This window comes from Conger conger, chromosome 3, assembly GCF_963514075.1.
Source record: "Conger conger chromosome 3, fConCon1.1, whole genome shotgun sequence".
NCBI lineage: Eukaryota > Metazoa > Chordata > Actinopteri > Anguilliformes > Congridae > Conger > Conger conger.
In genome coordinates, this window is record NC_083762.1 from 54,543,009 (window position 1) to 54,567,255 (window position 24,247).

Genomic DNA, 24,247 nt, shown 5'->3' on the forward strand with positions numbered 1-24,247 from the left:
TTTCAATCGTGGCATGATTGTTTGTGCCAGACGAACTGGTTTGAGTATTTCTGTAACTGCTGATCTCCTGGGATTTTCACGCACAACAGTCTCTAGAGTTTACTCAGACAGGTTCGAAAAACCAAGAAAATCCAGTGAGAGGCAGTTCTGTGGACAGAAATGTGTTCTTGATGAGAGAGGTCAACAGAGAATGGCCACACTGGTTTGAGCAGCCATAAAGGCTTTGCTAACACAGATAACCACTCTATACAGTGCTCAGCGTAAATGAGTACACCCCCTTCGAAAAGTAACATTTTAAACAATATCTCAATGAACACAAAAACAATTTCCAAAGACTAAGTTTTATTTAACATCTGTTTAACTTATAACATGAAAGTAAGGTTAATAATATAACTCAGAGAACAAAATTTTCAGTTTTACTCAAATTAGGGTGATGCAAAAATGAATACACCCCACTGAAAGTCTCTGGAGCAAAGCTAAATTTTAGACTACAAATGTCTGATTTTAACAATAATTAACCACAGGTGAGTCTAATTATTCATTACACAGGTGTCCACCAGACTGTTGACTATAAAAGGGTGTTACTTCCCTTCCCATTTCATGTTGTTAGCAATGGCACCACATGGAAGAGAAATGTTGAGAGACCTGAGAAAGAAAATAATTTCTTCACCGCAAAGGTGAAGGCTACAAGAAGATCAGCAAAGCTTTACTTATCAGTCAGAATACTGTAGCAAAAGTGTTACAAAAATTTAAAAAAGATGGAACTGCAACCATCTCACAGAGACATCCAGGCCGTCCATGGAAGTTACCACCTCGACAGCAGCCATGCTGTCGTCTGATGAGAAGGGTCGAAGAAAATCAGCATGCAAGTTCACTGCAGTTATCTAAGGAAGTAGAAAGCCAAACTGGGGTGATTATTTCTCGTGACACAATACGGCGTACACTGCAGAGGAATGGCATGCGTGGGTGCCGTCCACGAAGGAAGCCTCTCCTAAAGCCCAGGCACAAAAAAGCCCGCCTAGAGTTTGCCAGGGCCCATGCTGACAAAGATGAAGACTACTGAAACTCTATACTCTGGAGTGATGAGACCAAGATAAATGTTTTTGGAACTGATGGCTTCAAAACTGTATGGCGTCGCAAAGGTGAGGAATACAAAGAGAAATGCATGGTGCCTACAGTGAAACATGGTGGTGGCAGTGTCCTTGTGTGGGGTTGCATGAGTGCTGCTGGTGTCGGGGAGCTGCATTTCATTCATGGCATCATGAATTCACAGATGTATTGCTCTATACTGAAAGAGAAGATGCTACCATCACTCTGTGCCCTTGGTCGTCATGCACTTTTCCAACATGATAATGATCCTAAACGCACATCTAAGGCCACTGTTGGATTTCTGAAGAAGAACAGGGTGAAAGTGATTCAGTGGCCAAGTATGTCTCCTGATCTGAAACCAATTGAACACCTGTGGGGAATTCTGAAGAGACATGTTGAGCATCACTCTCCATCCAGCATCCAGTCTCTAAAAGAGATCATTCTTGAAGAATGGGAAAAGATCGATGTAGCAAAATGTTGTCAACTTGTTCATTCCATGCCTAGAAGACTTGGTGCTGTCATTAAAAATCATGGGGGCCATACAAAGTACTAGATGTAGTAGTTTTTGTTGTGGGGTGTACTCATTTTTGCATCGCCCTTATTTGAGAAACTTAAATGTGGAATCTAAGTTATAAGTTAAACAGATGTTATATTAAACTTGGTCTTGTCAACATTTTGGAAATTGTTTTTGTGTTCATTGAGATATTGTTTAAAATGTTACTTTTCAAAGGGGGTGTACTCATTTACGCTGAGCACTGTACATTACATTAATGGTGGGCAGAAAAGCATCTCAGAATGCACAATGAATCCATGGACCCTGTGGTGTCATGGTGTCGGGAATGTTGCACACTTTGGGCCCATTAATACCAAGCAATCATCGCTTGAATGCCACAGCCTATTCGAGTATTGCATCCCTTTATGGTAATGCACCTATCTAATGGCTACTTCAAACATGATAATGCACTATTTCACAAAGCAAAAGCCATCTCAAACTGGTTTCATGAATTTGACAATGAGTTCAACATTCTTCAGTGGCCTTCCCTGTCACTGGAGCAGAATTCAATATAACGGTTTTAACTGGCATTTATTGTTGGGTAGGTAGGTATATGGGGGGAGAGAAAGAGAGAGCCACACTAAGAAGTCCTGGACTGATTAATCATTCAAAATTCAGGCGTGTATGCCTACTTTACCAATACTCCTCAGACAGGAAGCCCTGCTTTACACAAACTCTGCCCCAGTGATCTGAGTGACCATGGAATGATTATTTGTGCCAGACGGCATAGTTTGAGTATATCAGAAGCTGCTTTTCTCCTAGAGTTTATAGAGAATGGTGTGAAAAAAAAGAAAAAAAAGAAAAGTGAGCAGAAGTTCTGTGGGTGAAAACACTTAATGAGAGAGGTCAGAGGTGAATGGCCAGACTGCTTGAAGCTGACAGTAACAGTAACCAGGTGTAGAGGAGCATCTCTGAGCACACAACAGGTCCTTGAAGTGGATTAAGTGAATAATCCAAAAACTTTTGCACAGGCCCTCTTTCCTTTTTTTATCATTCATAAACAGTAAAAATGTAAAATAAAAAGCAATCTTGCTTTAACATTTGCAGAAAGGTCTTATGTTTAACTCTTACCTGTACCATTTAGAGTTCAGGTTTGCTTTCGATCACATACAGATTCATTGTAACTGACATTTAAACCAGGGGCTGCCAAATTTTTGCACCCCTCTGTATACCAATTATTGCCACTTTCAGATATTGCAACTTTTTATATAGAATATGAATACACACAAGTTTAAAATATGTTATACAGTACATACAGTATTGCAATATAATACCATTTTGAGCTATTTCCGTAAGGGGCGTAAACACTGACCTGAGCATAGTTTCAGGAATTCCAGAATGCGAAGACATTACATTACATTACATTACATAATGTAATGTAAGAATGCGAAGACAGGAACAGGACTGCCCAGGTATGTTAGGCAACCTTTCTAGCTCTGTTCAAACATTTTTTAATGTTCTTGCACAACTTATGTTGTCATGGTAAGAGAACAATGTGTCCCTTTCTCTGATAAGCTGTGTCAATATCTTTTTTTTTTTTAAAGGCTGAGATTTTGTTTTTAACAGCTACATACATTCCTCAACATAGCCTCCCCTGCTGGCGTCCTGAGGTGGAGCCATTACTATGATGTAAGCAGCGGAGGGTTCTAGATATTTGGGACTGATGTTACCTCACTGTGGCATTAAGTGTGTATGATGTGTGCAGATGTTTGGTCTGATCTGTCATATAGTGACTCCTGCCTCTAAAATGTCACATCCAAGTCATTAAGAGGAAAACTTTGCATTGTTATATTACCAAATAGTCATACTCATATGCATATGTTTGGGGTGGGAGGGAAAACTACTGAAAATATCCTTAATTGCACACACACACACAAATCTGGGCCAATTGAAACCATTAAACCATACGGCAATTCCACAGTATTGTCAACCTGTAGTTATTTGCCGGCCATCTTGAAAACATTCAAAACCATTTCAGATGGTTTTCTCAATGTAAAAACTCAGATGACCAGAAATGTGTTATGATAAAATTTGATTGGGAAGTAGATCCTCAAACAATGTGCATTTCAGACATTCCATGTATCCATAATGCAATGGCGTCACATCAATAACGCTGGTATGAAGAAGACAAAGTGAATATTTTCAAGCCTCCTGCATTACATGGACATCAAACTTTCTGCGTTAGACTTCAAATTCAGTTTTTAGAAAGTGTATAGTCTCCCCAAAATACATATCTTTTTGCGTCACATCCATAACGCAAGTTATTTGTCACATTCTTTCTGGCTTAACAATAATTTTTTTTGCCCTTCCCCTCAGCCAAGTAGATGCCATGATAATATGCATTAACTTTTTTTATTATGTAAGAAGGGTAATTTTGTTTGTTGTTTTGTGTCCAAATGTCTCATCCATAACACTGGAATTACCCGTATTAAAATTGAAAGAATCAAAATACTCACTAGATGTGGTGTAAAGTGAACTATCCCTTTTATCCAGATCTGCCTCCATGGCTCCAAATTACATACTGGCTCTGGACCTGCATTGCATATAAAACAGAGCAGAAAGCTCAGTTCCCCCCCACTGCCGTTTATCCAGGATGCAGTCCTTGCTCCTGCTATGGGCTCTGCCTCTGCTGGTCACTGTGTCGGCCCAGCAAAGGTACATGCCCGAGGGGCCCTGGGTCAACCTATACAGGCAGGGCTTCAACTTCCCAGTGCCCCCACGGTCAGCTGATGGTGGCAATCAGGAGCTACTATGGTGCAGAGGAAGGATCTGACTGCCTCTGGTCTTTTGAGTGCCAGCCCACCCCCCAAGGCATCGGTGAGGTCGCCGAGTGCTGGTGGGACGACATCAACCGAGGCGGGATGGAATGGTAGGACTCCCTATCTTTCACACGCTCTCTTTCCCTATCCCCCTCTTTCTCTTAAGCTGTTGAGGAATAAAATAGAACATAAACTTACCCACACAAAGTGGAAATGTGCCTTGAAAATGACACAGAAAATAACTTAATATCATATATTGAGAGCCGAACATCTCAGTACGACACATGGCAAGACGGTTTGGGGTGGGGCAGTGGAGTATGCTAATGATAACAGTATGTGCTAGACTTGTTGCAGTGTACAGTGTTAAACCAACTCTTAATACAGTTTATATGGCTACAAACTTGATCAAAATATACTCTATCAATGTAAGATATAGTCTGTCAGAGCTGATCAACTAACCAAATGGCTGGGTAGACATGGTATATTCTGGTGAGGGTTAGCAGAGGGGAGCGTGTCTATGTTCCCACAGCTCTATGTTCCCACAGCCCTATGTTCCCACAGCTCTACGTTCAGTTGACTTCACACTCAGCAGGCTGCTTGCATGGGACCTGAAGAAATCCAGTGTATGTTTGTGCAATTTAGACACAGTACACGTTCAATTATCTATAAGTTTTTAATGAACAAGCAAACAAGCGAAATAAGAAAAAAAAAAAAACACTATTTATGCAGTTCACTTAAAACTGGAAATGGCTCTACATCAGTACTTTTCAACCTTTTATGTGCCAGGAACAGGCATCTGCAAGTGCTGTCCTTTGAGGACTATTTTGACATCTAAATATATAAAGTTCAGTTTACACGATCAATAATAAACATTTAATTTTGAAAAAATATTAAATCTTAGAAATGTGGGAACATAGGGCTGTGGGAACATAGGGATGACCCCTCAAGGAAAGTAGGAAAAAGGATACTAAGAACCTGGACCTTTCCCTTTCTTGTTAGCAGCAGATGTTAATTGCAGTTGGTAACTGGTGCTCTGCAACTTACAGGTGATCCAGAACATTTATTTAAATGTGTATTTCTATATTATATGCATATCAAAGAGTTTGGGGTATTTACTGACTATGCTGTTCTATCTTTCCTGACTCAATATTTCTATTTGAAATATGAACTGTGAATGAGATGTATGAAAGGGGCACACAAATGCAATATGTCGAATTGTAATGAGACACATGTTAGCCACTTATTTGTTCTTTGACACCAGTTTCTGACCTTGCTTGGGAGAAAACTAGATGTAGATTGTTAATTTGTAACAAGATGTGTATTGTTATTTGAGATTCACTGAATTTATAAAATGCCCCTCACACTTGCCCACAGTTGTGTCTTAATCAGGTCAAATGTTCCATATTGTGAGATGATCCTTGAAACTAAACACTCACCTTTGCTTCAGAAACAATTTGGACTATGAGAGTAATAAAGCTCACAATGTTACAACTGGGAAATTAATGAATCATGGAAATTAGAAAATGACTCCAATCTTATGGAGAGTTGAGGTGAATTATTATAATATAAGCATTTCAATTCATAGAACTAGAACATTTTGAATTAGTAACTTTTTATTAAATGACATGGGATTAGGTTAGGTATAAATATAGTATAACTTACATGTAGCAGGTCCATCTTTGTCGTCAAGAGTCTAATTACTTTCAGTCTCTGTTAACCCCAAAGAGGATACCCTTATACAGACCATCCACTCTTTTGCATACAAAACAGAAATGCAGACTCATGCTTGTTGGAAGATGAAATACTATTGTTTTAAGAAACTGGTTACCTTGAGGTTCAGGAAATGCATTCTTTCAAACAAGAATTTGCCAAAGCAGCTCAACTTTGAAGGCCAACACAGTTCTCCTCTCTGTGTATGAACTTTTTAGATTGTTTTGCCTCAGACTGAAACTGTCATAATTGTCATAACTTTTATGGCACATGCTTTGCAAATATTTCATCTTTGTCAAGGCCCATTTTTGCAGCCAAACTGCAGCATTCAAACAAAACAATGATGTGGACTACCTGCCAAACTACCTGACTGCTTTGAGCAGATAACATCAAAGCATACATAACAACACATAACTAGCAAGAGCATTTGCAAAACAAAACCTTTCATCTAGAAATAATATTCATATGCAGTATGCATCTGGATAAGAATTCATTTCCTAGTTAAAAGGTTCTGCATGCAGATAGTACAATTTTGAGACATCAAGTTTCCAAATTTTCCCGTTCCATATCATAGCATTGTTTTGACTTGCATCTGTGCTAATTTAATGCATTTTAATTGTATGATGTTTTAGACAATTATATTATTGTATTATTGTATTATCCACTCACTGTACACCTACTTAGTCATGCAATTATCTCATCAGCCTATCGTGTGGCAGCAGTGCAATGCATAAAACCATGCAGATACAGGTCAGGAGCTTCCGTTAATGTTCACATCAACCATCAGACTGGGGAGAAAATGTGATCTCAGTGATTTCAACCGTGGCATGATAGTTGGTGCCAGATGGGCTGATTTGAGTATTTCTCTAACTGCTGATCTCTTGGGATTTTCACACACAAGAGTTTATTCAGAATGGTACGAAAATGGTGAGCGGCAATTTTTCAAATGGAAATGCCTTGTTGATGAGAGAGGTCAACGGAGAATGGGCAGACTGGTTTGACCTTAAGAAAAGGCTACAGTAACTCAGATAACCACTCTGTACAATTGTGGTGAGCAGGAAAGCATCTCAGAATGCACAACATGTCGAACCTTGAGGCGGATGGGCCACAACAGCAAAAGAATATGTACGGGTCCTCGCACAGGCTCCAAAATATGTAGGGGTCCTCGCACAGGGCTCCAAATTATGTAGGGTCCTCGCACAGGCCGCCAAATAACGTAGGGATTTTACTCTCTACGAAACCGGGGCGCCAGTTATGTAGCAGTATAACTGCAAAAAGTAATCAGTCTCATGAAATTACTGTTATCAGAAATATCCAACCACGAATTTAGTATTTCAATTAATAATGAAAATAACCAATATTAATGATTGAACACACCGATAACCTGAAGGTTGGAAGTTTAATTAAATATATTTATTAAACAACGTACAAACACAGAACAGATAAACTAACGGGAATTAGTAGGGGAAGTTAGGGTGTGTGTGTGCGTGTGTGTGCGTGTGTGTGCGCGCGAGCAAGCGCGCGTGTCGCTTGAACAAAGGAAAGGTAAAGTGGGAGTAGCTAGCTTGGGTAAGCTAGAGTTCTGGGTGTGGTAATGAGTTAGAGTTAGCTGAGAGAAGGGACTACTCGCGTAGTTTTACTCTATATATGCGCAAAAGACGGCAAATCAATTCACGTACATATATATGTAGCTAACCAAACACATTACAATGGTAGGATGGTAAATATTTAAACACAGATTCACAAAAACAGTTAGACTAAACTAAACACTGGCTATGCCTGAATGTTTGTTGTCTTACTGAGTCCATACGCATTGCTGGATCCAAAAGACGTGCTGTCCTTGTAGAAGCGGCGATGGTAATGTGAATGTACTGGAGAGGTGCACAGGCTGGGGCGTCTTAGCCGCACATTGTTGTCTGGTCCACTCGGTTGCTGGAAGGATGTTCGCTTCAGTTGTTCTTTGGTGAGCTTTGCAGGGGTAAACTGATGGAGCGTTCCGCGTACACCAGTTTCCACTCGCTATAGGCCACAAAGTTACCGCGAGGTAACTGGGTGTGTCCGTAGGCCTGGTAGTGCGCTGTGCAGCATTCAGCCTCTGTCCGAGTCTCGGAGCAGATGAGCTGAAGCGAATGGCTAAAAAGGGTGCGTCGAAGAGAAGAAGCAGAAGAAGCAGAAGAGACAGAAGAAGCAGAAGAGACAGAAAAAGCAGAAGAGAGATCCCAAGAACGTGTCTTGCTCTTATACGGGAAAGTTTATTGCTCCTGCCATTACGGGATTGGCTGAACCAAGTTAGACGTCATTCGTGGTGGACGTCGCAGAATTTTCCTGTGGGAATGTGGAAGTTGTAGTCCCTACAACCATGTCAGGTTCCTCTTCTGTCAGCCAAGAACAGAAAGCTGAGGCTGCAGTGGGCACAGGCTCACCAAACCAAGTTGAATAGTTGAACAACAGAAAAGTGTAGCCTGGTCTGATAAATCTTGATTTCTGCTGAGGCATAGATGGTAGGGTCAGAATTTGGCACCAACAGCATGAATCCATGGACCCAACCTGCCTAGTGTCAACAGTCCAGACTGGTGGTGATGTAATGGTATGGGGAATGTTTTCTTGGCACACTTTGGGCCCATTAATACCAATCAATCATCACTTGAATGCCACAGCCTATTTGAGTATTGTTGCTGAGCATGTGCATCCCTTCATGGCCACAATGTACCCATCTTCTAATGGCTGCTTCCAGCATGATAATGCACCATGTCACAAAGCAAAAGTCGCCTCGAACTGGTTTCATGAACATAACAATGAGTTCAGTGTTCTTCAATGGCCATCCTAGTCACCGGATCTGAATCTAATAGAACACCTTTGGGATGTAGTAGAACAGGAGATTCGCAGCATGAAAGTGCAGCAGACAAATCTGCAGAAATTGTGTGATGTAATCATGTCATGAAACATAATCTCAAAGGAATGTTTTCAACATCATGTGGAATCCATGCCATGAAGAATTGAGGCTGCTTTGAGAGCAAAGGGATTTGTATAGTGTTCCTAATAAAGTGCTCAGTGAGTGTATGGTTAAAGACAATTTCATCTCAAGTATGCATTTTTGATAGAAATGTGAGACAGATTCTTATAATTCTAAAGTCTCAATGTCAGTCATTTCGAACACTATAGCAGGGCATGTCATAAGCACTCAGCCAGAAGCCCTGCAGCATGATGTATAATTGGCTGTGATGTCGCCCCAGGAGGAGGATTCAGGGTGTATCACATCACACAGCAATCCTCACTGATCAGTTACGTGCCAACAGTCTGCTGGCTCAAGCTGTGCATGGAGCATCTGAACAGGCCTGGGTCAATTATTTTGGATTCAAATACTTTTCTACACTTTACTGAGCTTGTCTTGTGTATTGGAACCTATGAAATACTCTCCAAAAGTGCAAACTTCAGGTCCTCTTGGTTGGCTCAATTGCACCAGGCAGGATCAATGACAGAAAAGTATTTGAATCCAGAACAATGCTGTAATTGACCCAGGTCTGGTCCGAAATGTATCGAAGCACAGCTTATGGACCAAAAAGAGGCAGCAGCTGACATCACAAGTTTGGGAGGAGAGCTTTTCTGTGCTCTCCCTAGGTGATGGCGGAGGTTGCGATGATGAACATGTATTCCAAACTGTGATAAAAATGGGAAAACTGGGGCTAGCCTTACTAGCATGAATAAGATGCATCCATGTGAACATTCCCATGCATAGGTGGGGCCATTTGCAGATACGCAGGAAGAACAGAAATATGTTTGTAAAGGCCAGTTTATAGACCAGTGACAGAGCATCGCTGCATCCGACAACGTGCAATGGATTTTGCTGGTCGCAGTGACATTTGGGTTATACTCTGGCCAACGGGAGTGGGTTTATACCTTTCTGCTAAGGACAAAAAGTACAGTCTATGTCGGGTGAGAATAGAACCTGAATGTACATTCAGCAATTTCAGTCCAGTGACACTGTCGCTGAACTATAAACTGGCCTTAAATGTGAATATTGATTACACCAATGAAGATTAAGTTGGTAGATAAATTACATTCAATTCACAAAAACCATGCTTGTTCCCACAGCAGACGTTCTGACGGTCAATTTGCATGTTTTGCAAATTGGTATGACAGCGGTCCACTGGTTTGACCAGCTCAAGCTATGTTTTGAAACCGCTGATAGCTGTTAATTTCAAGCTGGTCATAGCTAGATTTTACAGCAGGTAAGACAATATTGGAGATAGCTGCTGTTTGGTCCTGCCAGAAGCAGACCGCTGTGGTCCTCGTCTGGCGGCTGCCTCCAACTGTCATCTGATAGGTGCTTGCTTGCTGGGTGTGCACATTGTAACTGTGCCCTGACTTTGCCCGACCAGTGCCGGCAGTTTTCAAAGGCCCTTCTCCCCAAAGAGAAGTTGCTTTTATGAATGCTGCTTTGAATTATTTTCATGCAGGACAGTGATTCAGTCATCAAAGGACAAACACAGGGGGGACACAAATCCAAACAAGGTGCTTATTAAGTACTAATTAGACCCCTACTGAACACCTGGCATGGACTAGCAACAGTCCCATGTAAGCGGCATTGTTCCTAATTGAACTGACCTACAGCTTGTCTAATCCATTTGGTCTTGAGGCCCTGCTGAAAAAAACACAATATTGGTTTTTGAAACAGCTGGTAGCAGGTTGACCAGTTCAGACCAGCTCCTAGCTCTACATAGTTTATCTGGTTGACCAATTTAGACCAGCTAGACCAGCTTATGACCAGCATGACCCAATTTGGATTATTATTATTGTTTGTAATGCTATTTCAGAGTTTAATGGGGGTCGCTATGTTTTTATGCTAAAAATAAATAACAATAATAAATTAAGTCCGCCATCTTTTCTTGCCTCTGTATTTTCAACACTCTCAATGATCCTCACATAGTCAGTAGCATCACATACATTCTTTCATCTGAGAGTGCTGCTTTATAATGTATAGTCATAATGATGCAGCTTTTAGCTGAGAATGAATCTCAAGGTATAAGGCCACACAAGAACAACTATTCATGGGTATACCTTCAAGAGCAGTTGGTCTTTCACAAGAAAACGTTGTTCCTTTCAAAATATATTTGACCTGCAACCTGTCCATAGTGAGTTGGACGCAGCCAAAAACACCCTATGCAGTTGTTTAGGGCCACAAACATCTCTGGGCCACACAATTCAAGATTCAAGTTTTAAATATTATTTTTTTTTTGGAAAAACTTCACACAGGGTCCTGGAAGCATTGTACCCCATCTTTTCTGGCTTTTGTCAAGCGTCTTTCCTGTGCTTCCTGCAACATTTCCATTCATGTGTCTGATCAGTAAAATCCAGACCAGAGCACTTCTCTGACTGCAATAACCAGGATTTGTCCTTTTATGTACACTTCTTTCAACAATGTTACCTTCTCTTGAGGAGGGTATTTGGCTTGAGATAGAAAATATTCTGAGCATAAGTTCTGGCATCAGCTAGTGATATAATCAAAACTCCTAATGCATTTAGCTTGCAGTTGGCACAATGCTATACAAGTACAATGGCAAAAATGTGAGCATTTATAAGACAGATTTTCTGCCAATAGTGACAGTTTACATATGATATATTACTGCAATGTTGTAATATATTTTATTACATATATTGCAGTAAGGTCAATTCCCATAAAGGGTGGGTCTGCCTGCATTCCTGTGGTGACTCTTATCTGCTGGGTTCTTCCCAGTCAATTTGGCTTGTGGGATTTTCCACTGGGCTAATTCAGCTCAGGATAAACCATTCTTATCCACACACAAATATCAGCTGTTGAGCCGTGGTGGTGCACAGCTAAAGTAACGGACATTGATGCAGGCATCAGTTCGTTACAGTTGCACACCGAGGACTGGGGGTCGGCCGGCTCACACATAATTGGCTCGCCGCTCCAAGGGAGGGACCCCGCAGGGGTTATTAGGATCGGCGCGTACAACAGCGTCCCAGTCGCCTTGGAATCACGGTCACAGCCTCACAGATGATACGGCTTGAAGAAGGTGTGTCGTTCTCAGGATCGCTAGATCCATTCAGGACAGGGTCGTAACCAGTGTATCCCCACCAACACAAATAAGTTGAAATACAATTGTACAATTGGCTACAAATTCGGAGAAAAAGGGAAAAATTTGAAACAAATTATAAAAAATAAAAAATAAAAATTGTATATATATAATCAACTCTGTGGTGGATGTTTGCCAGAGTAGAATTCTGAGCCTTTATCAGTGCATTTATCTCATGTTAATTTTAATCCGTAGAAATGAGCCTAGCAGGCACTGCTACCACCAAGAAAGGTCACTGTCAGAGGAGTAGAATCGAAAGAAAGAATTACCAGGTGCTGAAAGCTGAGACGAGGGGTTTTTTTTCTGGGGTTGTACTCTCAACATGAGAAAAAAGAGAAACAGTGATCCTTCTCAAATCTTGATGCTTGACCTTGACATCCTGAAAAAATGGAAAACATGAGCTGCTCAGTGAATCGAAGGAATGCTGAGGGAAGTGGGTTTAATTTTACAGTATCTATGTTCAGGTAAGGAGAAGGAACTTGTCTACAGGGTACAGACAGATGATAAGAATGAGGATTATCAATACCAAGGATGACTCAGCATAAATAAATATTTCACTTTAAAGTGGTACCACTGTGATTTTCGCAAAATGTTAGGTTCCTTTTGCTATAACAAAGTTGTGGAATCTAAAACTTGTTATTCAGGGGTGGATTTCAGGAAATGTTTATGATTAAGTAATGCTTTTGCAAACTGGAAAACTGCAGAAAAGCCATGTTCATTCAGCTCCTCTTCGACATCTAATTTGAGAACAGAGCAAGGGTTTACTAATTCCATAATCTACTTCTATTGCCAGAGTTCCTGAAGTATGAAGTATTTGATATATCAGGTTCAAGGTCAGAGAAAATAGGGTTTACAACATAAGAATGACACTGACATGAAGTCACCTTATTCTACAGAGCGGAGCTCTGCCAAGCATAGCATACAATGGTACAATTGACGTTCTTTTGGCTCTGTACTCCAGGACATTTGAATTGAAATAAAACAATGAACATTAGGTTAAAATGCCTGTCACTTTTAAGTTGAGGGTATGTACATCCAAATTGGGTAATCCGCGTACTAATTAAATCTCTTTATATACATAACCCACTATTTTAGTGGACCAAAATGAATTGGGCAGTTGGCTTCTCAGCTATTTCTGATTAGTTATGCTGGCTGTACACTGTGCGATATCGACCATCTTTTACGATTGGTACATGTCAAATTGGTTTTCAGGGAACTAAATCCTAATTTACCATTCAGCCATAGGGAACTTCAAAAGACCAGGCCTGGTCTAAAGATAAGAAACAGAGAGACAGAACTGGGGAGTTGGCTGTGTGTGTTTCTGCGTGTGTGTGTGTGTGTGTGTGTGTGCATGACTCTCAATGGGGGTGGCCTGGTGGACCTCATGCTGACATCTTGCTTTAAAACCCCAAACTTTGCGACAGACCTGGCTTTTTACTTTTGGTCTGAATTGGAAGTTAACATCTAAGTCCTGCACCTCGGTCTGGCATTCTTTTTTCATCACTGGTCTTTTGGAATGTTTGACTGTCTTCAGCTTCTTGAGCGTTTTGGGAGGAAACTAAATAAATGTCTTGATTTTCACCTGGTTTCAATTTGTACATATTGATTTAAGCGAGGGTGCTGACGGTTAAAACTGCTGGATTCAGGAATGCATTTTTATTAATCCTCACTTCCCCAACATGGTTGTGATGAAGCCCCGTCATTCATTGTTGCCACACTGTGCGATAAGATCCAAGAATTCTACAAAAAGAGCAGATTCCATATTATGATTACAATGACTATGTCACCTTGAATCCACGTGCAGAATTTGAGAATAGTGGAGCAAAAAGCTTTTTTTGCTGTTGCGACTTATGCAGGCTGTTTGTTTCAGTTGCTGTTGCTGTTCGGAACATCGTGAGTAGTTGTTCAGAACATTGTGAGCTAACACGGTTTTCAGAACACAGGGAAGTTGTGTAGTTATTTGTAGTTTTCTCTGTAATTATTGCTCCAATTCACAAGTGTGTTAGTGTCTGGGGTAGCCAATAAGCAACCATAATCATAAACCACATTGCTCAGGAGAAAAACTACTACTGAACAGATATACAATTCTTGTGGAAGTTTACATTGTTACTAACAGGTGTCTCAGCTTTGGCTATTTATTTGGGATGTGAAATGGTTTGAGACCATAAGCAAACACAATGCCATTTTAAGGGTGCACTTAATTAGCCTAGTCTACTTTATCCACATGCAAGTAATATTTTAGTATCGAAGGTGACACTAGAAATAGTGACTGAATGAATACATGTTAAAGCAATGTGTTTATCGTGGTTAGACTGCTACATGTATCGTTTACAATGAGTCATGTATTGTATTACAATGCTCCTATTGGTTGTTCATTAGACGTCCATTGTCTGTGGTTGTAGCAGCTGTCACATTGCACAATCTTTGCCTGAAAAATCTAACACTGCCAGTATTCCGTCAAAGGCCATGATTCACAAAATCACACTGAATAAGTCACACTGAGAGAGCCAAAACAGCCAATTTTGGTTTACAACTAAAGATTATTCTACAATTTGGAAATTTGCAGAATCTGAAAACTGCAGAATCATGGCAAAAATTGCACAGTGTATCGCTTCCTTCGTGCAGCTATAAGAAAGCTTTCAGTATCTAGTCTTGATTCTAAGCTTTTGCTTGCTTTTGGAGTCTGTTATTGGTCAACATGAGGACCAGAGTCAATGAATTTCAAGGAAGCCATTATGAGAAATAACAGTCAGAAAGACAGAAAGACAGTCTGAGATATAGTCTAAACAATAGGCTTACCAAAATGAATTAGCATCATGAAGAAGAGAATAGAGCTTATTATAGGATGCATTATTGCATCAAAAACATCTTCTGAATGGTTAACACTGTGCTCTTTTGCAGGCCATCCACATGCTCCACCAATGGCCTTGTGGCAGGGATTCAGAGCCAGTATTTCCCTGGGCTTCTGGACCGTGAATGGCAATTCTACTGCTGCCGATACAGCCGCAGGTGCCCATATTCCTGCTGGTAAGCCACTGATCCTTTGTTTACTACATATCTTTGAATGATAATATTGTGATAGGACAGTGTGATAGAGCGGAGCCCTTTCACACAGAATCCAAACCAATCATGTTGGTAGCATGTAGTGACTTATCTTCTTCACCTACCAGTATGTGAGTATATGTATCAGAATCCACAGTGATTCAAAGCTCTCTGGCAGGAAGACCAATGATGTTCCACAACACTTCAGAGAAGAGGGGGAGATGGTCATTCCGAGTTATGGCTACTTCATCAGAGGGGCTCAAACCACCTTCAGCGGAGTTCTCAGGTTAGCAATCCATCTCATGGCTGGGTTGGTAAATACATGTACCGGAGCTATGCTTACATCTCTCTGCATGCAGTGACATAATTTATGATAGAGACCAGTTAGATTACTTTCAGTTTCACATGGATATGCCTCCCCTCTAAATTTGTGCCTTTGATAGATGTTGAAGTTTTTTTAAACCCAAGAGCACACCAAAAAATAAAGTGTTGCAGTTTATTTGCTCTCAGGTGCATTTGATTTGTGGGATGCTTCACAGCTACTGAAAAAGCAATCTGCATTAATCCATTCTTATTCCAGGAAGTAATATGATGGGGGCATACACAAAGGATGAGTATGAGGTGATAACATAATTAGTGATTTACTATCTGAACCAGCTACCAGACAAGGACAGCGCTCATGAACAGATGCAAATGCCCCACAGTTTGACAGAATTTGTATTGTGGAAGCAAGTTAGATGAAAAACCTCAATGACAAATGCACCAGTTAGGCAGCTGCCTCTGTAGAGATCAAGTCAATGATCAAGTCAATCTCTCACAAATGGAACTGCCTACAAAAGCAGGGTCTACGTCATGTTGGTGAGGGATCTGGCAACAAGATCACCTATTTACCTGAGAAATTACCTGGTTTGGTTTTACTGTATGTTAGTTAGTTAGTCTAAATGTCTACCTATTTCTAACAGATGTCAAACTATCTAGTTAGCTGTTAATGTATGTGTTTCATCTCTTTTTTGAGATAGTTAGCTAGCAAATGAAAGCAATAACACTGTGAGCCAACTAGCTCAGTCGCTACTAAATTCATAATCTAGCCATGTACGTAATACAAGAAAATAAGCTTAGCAACACTTGCTCTTATATGCTATTCATTATAAATCCCGACTGTGTATATTTTAACACAAATTCTTCTTTCCTATCATTTAGTTTCATGCTATTTATACAGGAAGTGGGAGTTCTACTTCCTTATAAATCAGAACTTTGGTTGAATTGAACCATGGATGTGTGTATCGTGGAATTTGGATGGCATAATCTTTATGCATCTAAGTAGTCGCTGTTATCCTAGCAGTATATGATAATAAATAAACAGTGCAATCCGTAAGTATTTGAACAGTGATACAATTTCTGTTAATTTGGCGTTGTACTCCGGCACATTGGATTGGGATTACATCCCTTTTTATACATAGTCCCCTGTTTAGTCCCTTATTGGCGTTTGTTGACAGAGTTGTGCTAATTACAGTCAAGGAAGTCATTATGAGGCTGAGACACAAGGAAAAAGGACAGTGAGTGACATGAGTTTGGAGGCATGTCATTGAGCAGATAAGATGCTTCTGCATACTTCATATTTAATTCTGCTGCTGCTATCAGCAGTTACATTATCAATGAATGCAAGTGAGCCAGCACCAATGACAGCCATATATGCACAATATGCATGTGTTTGAACTAGTCTATGAGCATTTGAATTGTAGAATGTATTACTGTGTTATTTATGTTTATACATTATTATTATTAATTAATTTATGAATTTATTTATTCATTCAAGCATACATATTGTCTGTGTTGCAGAGATCGACAGTGGAAGTACATCTTATGCAGAATGATTGATTTTGATTGTAAATTTGAAAGTTTCTAAAGGGCAGTTGATTCATTTGGAATATCTTTCATAATACTGGGGTCAATCTAAGGTCACCTACTCTGCATGCCTCACAGTAGAAGAAACCCACCCTCTTCTCCTCCAGCCCTCCAAAATGAGTGACACCTCCTTCTGCTCAGAAAGGATACAAATTTGACCTTTCATATATTGTCTGAAAATAGGATTTGTGCATAGATTCTACTTTATTTACTTTTACATTATTTCTTTCTTTTGATTCAGCAAAGCAGTATTAAAACAAGAATGCTAAACCAGTCACAGATACGTGAAGTATTGTAATCTTTTTTTCTATTAATTTGTTTTATTTTCCAAAATGAGTTGTATTGAAAAGCATATCCACGCATTGACATGCAATAAAGCTATGTTACAAAGTAAGTGTAGATGTCTGGGTCTAGGCCTTAGTAATCATCTTTTTTAAAAGTAAGAAAGAATAATCCAAAAGGGTTCCCAAACTTTTTCAGAGGGCCGTTTTCCTTTTTTATAATTTATAAACAGTAAAAAATAAATAAAAGGCAATCTTGCTTTAAAATTTGCAATGCGTAATCACTAAATAAATATTTAAATCGTGTTCATTATCAAATGTCATGCAAGGTTAACCACTTTTCCACCAAGGTGAACAAGTTATGCATTACTAATTTACGATTTTATTCATCCGAATACTTCTAAAGTATCCAACTGCAGTGGCTGTCTTGTATTACCAACCATGGGTTCCTCTAAACAGATGTCCACGGATTTCAGAATGAAGATGGTTAATTTCCACTAAGACAGAAAAGGCTATAAAAACTCTCTCGATGTTTCAAACAACCTATTTCCACTGTCAGAAATATTATTAGAAAACGGAAGTTAAATGGAACAGTTGAAGTCAGTGTAAGGTCTGGAAGAAATGCAAAAGAGCTGCAAACACAACTTCAACAATACACAGAATACACAGAACAACATTATGCCTCAAATGCCCCTGACAAAACAGGAGTATTTATACATTTGCAAAAAGTGCACACAAACAACCATGCGGGGTGTCAAACACAGAAACCCTTGGGCACTGAAAGTGGCAGAGCTCTCCAACTGAGTGGGATGACCTCCAAACACTGCAACACCAACAACAAACATAGATTAATATTGACACAGCTACAAAACGCTTCAAGGCTCTACTGCCAGTGCGGAAGACCTAAGGGGAAGGGAGATAAATATGCGAACAGCTACGAACATCTCCTGTATAGAACTCCGGGCTATCGGAGATTAACAACGCGCCTGCCAGGTTGAGCAAGCTCTAAACTTGCGTATTTAAACTAGTGTTACAAATAAAACAGACCTGCGCCAAGAAGGTAACAAAACGCATAAGCATCCCAGCCGGGAGAACCATGCGGAAGTAACTTAACTACAAAACCCACCACGAACACCTCCTCCTTAGATCCCCGGGTACTCATATGTGAAACGCTCTCTCATAGGGATGTTACCTTCGACCGTAGTGTGTAGCCTCAGTGCTACCCGTACAATAACTGATACTAAATTATGACGATAAACGAAAACACTATACTTTGAACAAATTGACAAAAAGAAACGCCTCCCTACAAAGAAACAAAGTGGCTGTCAGCCTTGGAAACAGCACCCATGGAAAAACAACTTACCCCAAGCCACAGGAAGTCTGAGCCAATCATCTTAATTACAAGCGGGCCTCAGCACTTCCACCATCCACCTTAAACTCAGCCTACCGTTCTTTACTTATCAAAGGCAGCAGTTAACACAAAGCAAAAAATAACCTAGGTGGACGAACAGTATCTGAGAGCAACCGTGCAGCACAGGGTGAAACAAACACAGGGTGAAGTACAAAACCCCAACACCTGGCCTACCTGGCCTAATGTCAGGCACTAACTGTCAAGTGCCTGACATTTGTGCACTAAAAATAAAAACATGAACGTGCAGATGAAGCGGACCATACACATTGCCCTAAGAAGATCACAGACTGCTGCATGTACAGCTCCCTTGACCGTTAACCCCATGGGTAAATGATACCTGTCCGTCCTCACATTAGTGCACAACAAATTAAGAAGTCTAACAGTGCTGAAGAAGTGATGAAGTATGACAAACAAGACCCGTTTAACCAAGACGCAGGACTTAAATAGAAAGGCACACAGCTGACCTTGATTGGCAATCAGACCAGACACGGCAGACAATTGGAATCAGTAGTCAGCATGAGGGTATTGTTTACCTGATGGCCAAAGTGAACTAATCATCGAATTAGCAAAAATACGACCCGTGGAATTTGGATGGCATAATCTTTATGCATCTAAGTAGTCGCTGTTATCCTAGCAGTATATGATAATAAATAAACAGTGCAATCCGTAAGTATTTGAACAGTGATACAATTTCTGTTCATTTGGTGTTGTACTCCGGCTCATTGGATTTGGATTACATCCTTTTTTATACATAGTCCCCTGTTTAGTCTCTTATTGGCGTTTGTTGACAGAGTTGTGCTAAAAAAAGCCCACCCTCTAGGGGTGCAAAAAAGGTAGTGCCTTGAAATGACTCAGCTAGCTACAGGAAGCGTTTACAAGATGTTGTAGCTGCTAAGTTACAAAGTCACAGCTCTGTAACTTAACAGAGCTGTGACAAAGTTACAAAGTAATAACTGAGTTACAAAGTAATAACTGAGAGTCTTCCCAAACTTTTGCACAGGACTTTTTTTCTTTTTCTATTATTTTGAAACTGAAAAAAATGTAAATAAAAAGTAATCTTGCTTTAAAATATGAGAAAATGTTTCATTTTTAATGTTGTACCATTTAGAGGTCAGGTTTGCTTCTGTTCACTTAGATACTAATTGTAAAAGGCTTTTTGACCAGGGGTACCCAAATTGTTGAACCCTACTGTATGAAATAAGTGGACAAATAAAGTTCATTATATTTTCAGCATCACCAAGAGCATTTAAAATGTGCCTGTTCGAGAGCGAAATACAGTATCTGAAATACAGGGTTCACTTTGTTTTGCAATGTGCACTTCTATTAATTGCTGGAAGTAAATGATTTCCTCAACTAAATCAGAGGCAGTCATAAAGATAGCCTTATAAAGGTCTTGTTGTTGGCCCTAGGCCCTATTTCATATGTCGCTAACTCAGTTAGCTCGATTAGATTGCTGATGCTTTTGGATAAAATCAGGAAGTTCTGTTTCATAAAGGGATTTCACAATTTAGCTGGGCTTGTTGCTGGGGCAACAGTGTCTTAAGCACAAACCTGAAAAAGTAGCCTACATAAAACACCTGATGAAATCAGACTGAGATAGCAGAAATGACCTCAGCTTTTGTAAGCAAGGTTCTTGTCAATGAACGATAGATAGATAACTTTTTGAATATTGATTCATTGAAATTAATCTCACAAGAGCAGTGTTGTTGGGAAACTTTTTGTGAGGAGGCAACCTATGAGATTTGTAGATTAACTACTACTGTTATTCCACACTACTCCACTGTATGTGGATTGCAGGCTGTAAAATCTGATTGTTTTGTATTTTCAACAGAAACATGGAGGAATTTACATAAATTGCATATACTGTTTACATGTGAATTTAGTATTTCCTTTTTCCTTGGGAAAAAATATTTAGCCAATCCTCTCTCTCTCTCTCAAACATACACTCTCACTCTCTCTCCCTCTCTCTCATGCTCTCAAGAGAATTATACTCACATGACTAGGGCTCTGATTAATATTTGCTGAGTCATTTTACAAATGCAATGTAAAAAATAGAATTAGAAATGCAAAATCACATAGTGTGAAACGAAAAGGTGCAGATATATTGTTGCAGGACACCGCTCCTTATTTGAATATATCAATCAAATATCAGTTGTCAACTCTGCCGTCTCTTTGTAGAGAGAACACCTGTGCATTCAAATCAAATTAAGTAAATTGTATTACATATTTCGTATTTCAGACATGATGCTGACCTTCAAATGGCATTGACTTCAGGGAAAAATCTCCAACTGGATCCGAACACAAATTCCATTACCAAACAATATAATAGACCCATTACATAGATTGCAAAGGTTATTTCGGGTCTTATTCTGAGAAAATATAAGTCTTGTTATGATTATGATTGTGATTATTATTATTAATGCTTTCTTGCTTGTTTGCTTGCTTTCCTAATATAGTATGATTCAGTTCAGGAGTAGCAGGCTTCCATTTGACCCCTAGAACAGAGATTACACAGCACACGACTGTCAGGGGGAGCCTGTGGGGGGCTGGGTGGAGCAAGGGGCCCAGGGGGCCAGCTCACTCATGCAGCTGTGGCCCTTGCCCCCCTATCAACACCCCATGCTGCCAGACACGGGAGGGTGTCCATTCCGGTTTGGACCCGTTCCCCTAGGCTAGGGGCCAGCTGCTCTCAACACAGTTTATTTATGGTGACTGCTGTCTTGTGGCACAGGGCCAAGTGTGGCTGTATGCCATGAAGGCCTCCTGGGCCTTCAGACATAGCTGGCAACTTCACTTTCAGTGAAAGACATCCCCTCCTGTGTACATGGTGAGTCTCCACAATGTATAAGAGTACAGGGGGCACCAGAGGGCAAGAGTGGCCTGAATGCCCATGAGCAAATTTCCCTTCCTGTAGCCTGCTGTTCCAGTCTTTCTTTTTTCTTTCTTTCTTCATGTAAGAAAAATATATTACCATATATTAAAAAGTGCAGTGTAATGCACTGAATGACACATTTGCATATAAGTGGACATACCAATTATGTTTTATGTATTGTCATTTTTGCTTAATATATTATTTTGGTTATATTCTGATATATCCTATTGTTATATTTTGCAATATATTTCTAGTTATTATTCAATACATATCTCAATGTAAATGACAAAATGTTGTATATGTCAAGAAGCATGTTTTTATTTAACAAATGAATCAGTGTTCTATATTGGTATCATTGGTACATTCTCTATGTTTTGTATCTACTGCATATCTGGCAGCAGCATGGTGGTTTGAGGCTCATTTGATACATTCGATCTTTGGTGACTTAAAGCCATTTAGCCAACAAATGTGTTCCATACTGTATCAGCATAATTTCTGTAGAGATCCATTCAAATGCAAAATAGTTTTAGTATCCAGACTCTGATGATGTTGATAGCTCACATCAGGAAGTCAATGCATGCAAAGCTTGTGCAACAAAATGCTAAACATGACTACTTTTATTCACATATGATTGCCGTGTCACGAAAATTATGGTGTCCTGAAATGGGGGGGGGGGGACTATAATATAAACACAGCTGTAATTTCTACATGGTGAAAAATGCCCCTTATTAAAATCTCACAATGTAGTACAGAGGCTAATAAATAAATGATGGGTCTTTGTCCCAAACATTATGGAGAGCATTGTATATGGCAGTCCCCTCCAAAAGTATTGGCACAGCAAGGTCAATTCCTTTGTTTTTGCTATACACTTCAGGTCAAAAAATGTACATGAGATGACAGATCCAAATCTCTTTTTTTTCCTGGCATTGTTATTGGTAGACAACTTATAACATATCACCTTTTGTTTCAGACCACCCAATGTTTAGGTGAGGAAAAGTATTGTGACTGACAGGTGTTTCTTGTTTCCAAGATGTGTCCTGTTACATTTACATTTAGATTTTAGTCATTTGGCAGACACTTTTAATCCAAAGCGACTTACAAGTGCATAGGTTCTTCCACAAGCTAAAGCATCACATCCATAACTAGTAAAATACATATGAAGTGCTGTTCTAAACCAAAAATAATCATTGTAATTGCAAATATTTTTAATTATTGTATTTTTTGGGGGTTAGACACGCGGGATATCGGAAAGGGGGGGGAATCAGGAGGGAGGACTAAGGTACAGGTACTGGTTAAACAATACATAGTTCTGAATGTCTACTCTTGGGTTGAGCCTTGGATTTTGCCTGTGAAGATTGCATTTGTGTTAGAAAAGATAAACCAACATGAAGACCAGAGAGCTGTCTTTGGGAGAAAAGCAAGGCATTTTAAAGCTTAGAGGGGAAATCAGTCGGAGGCATTGCACAAGCATCGGGGATAGCCTTTACAACAACTAGGAATGTCCTGAAAAAGAAAGGCTGGCATATAGGTTGACCAAGGGAAAACAACAGCAGTTGATGATAAAAACATAGTGAGAGCTGTGACGAAAATCCCCAAAACAGCAGTCATCACAAATAATCTCCACAAGGCAGGGGTCAAGGTATCTCAATCAGCTGTCCAAGAGAGCAGAAATATAAAGGCTATACCAAAAGATGCAAACCGCTTATCAGAAGTAAGAATCGGAAGGCAAGATTACAATTTGCAAAGAAGTACAGATGAGCCTCAAAGTTTTATGGACTGATGCAACCAAGATTAGCCTCTACCAAAGTGATGGAAAGGCTAAAGTGTAGAGAAAGAAGGGATCTGCTCATGATCAAAAACATACAAGCTAATCTGTGAAGCATGGTGAAGGAAGTGTCATGGCTTAGGCTTGCATGGCTGCTTCTGGAGTGGGCTGACTAATCTTTTTTGATGATGTAACTCATGGTGGTAGTAGCAGGATGAATTCAGAAGTCTACAAAAACATTATGTCTGCCAACTTACGGAGAAATGTGTTCAAACTAATTGGGAGGAACTTCATCATTCAGCAAGACAAAGACCCAGAACACAATACAGGACTTCATTATGGAGAAAAAGCGGAAGGTTTTAGACAGGCCAAGTCAATCACTAGACCATAACCCAATTGAGCATGCATTTCACAGCGGAGACTGTTGGGAAAACAACAACTGAAAGAGGCTGCATTAAAAGCCTGGAAAAGCATCACAAAAGAAGAATGCAACTGTTTTGTCAATGGGTCACAGGCTTGTAGGGGACTGTATGTATCGTGTATGTACTGTATATTTGCAGCAGTCAGCTGTGATACAGAAGAAATGTTTTCCTGGCTAGAGGATTAGACCTCATACCTCAAGTCATTTGGAGAGCTTGAGCTTGACATGTTTTCTTAATCATGTTCTGGACAGAAGCCTGGCTGAGCTACATGTGAGATTTAGGATTGATGCTATGCCCAGCAAATAAGAGCTTAAATGCAATCTTTGTAATGGATCTAATGCAC

General features: G+C 39.9%; 1 protein-coding gene across 1 annotated transcript; it reads left to right on the forward strand.

Annotated features, from left to right (window-relative positions):
• Positions 1–4,235: 4,235 nt before the first annotated feature.
• On the forward strand, positions 4,236–17,350 carry LOC133123094 (dermatopontin-like). The gene is given in 5 exon segments (XM_061233365.1): positions 4,236–4,349; positions 4,351–4,511; positions 15,108–15,233; positions 15,427–15,534; positions 17,088–17,350. Coding segments are annotated over 5 exon segments (576 nt in total). The 3' UTR covers positions 17,155–17,350.
• Positions 17,351–24,247: the final 6,897 nt, after the last annotated feature.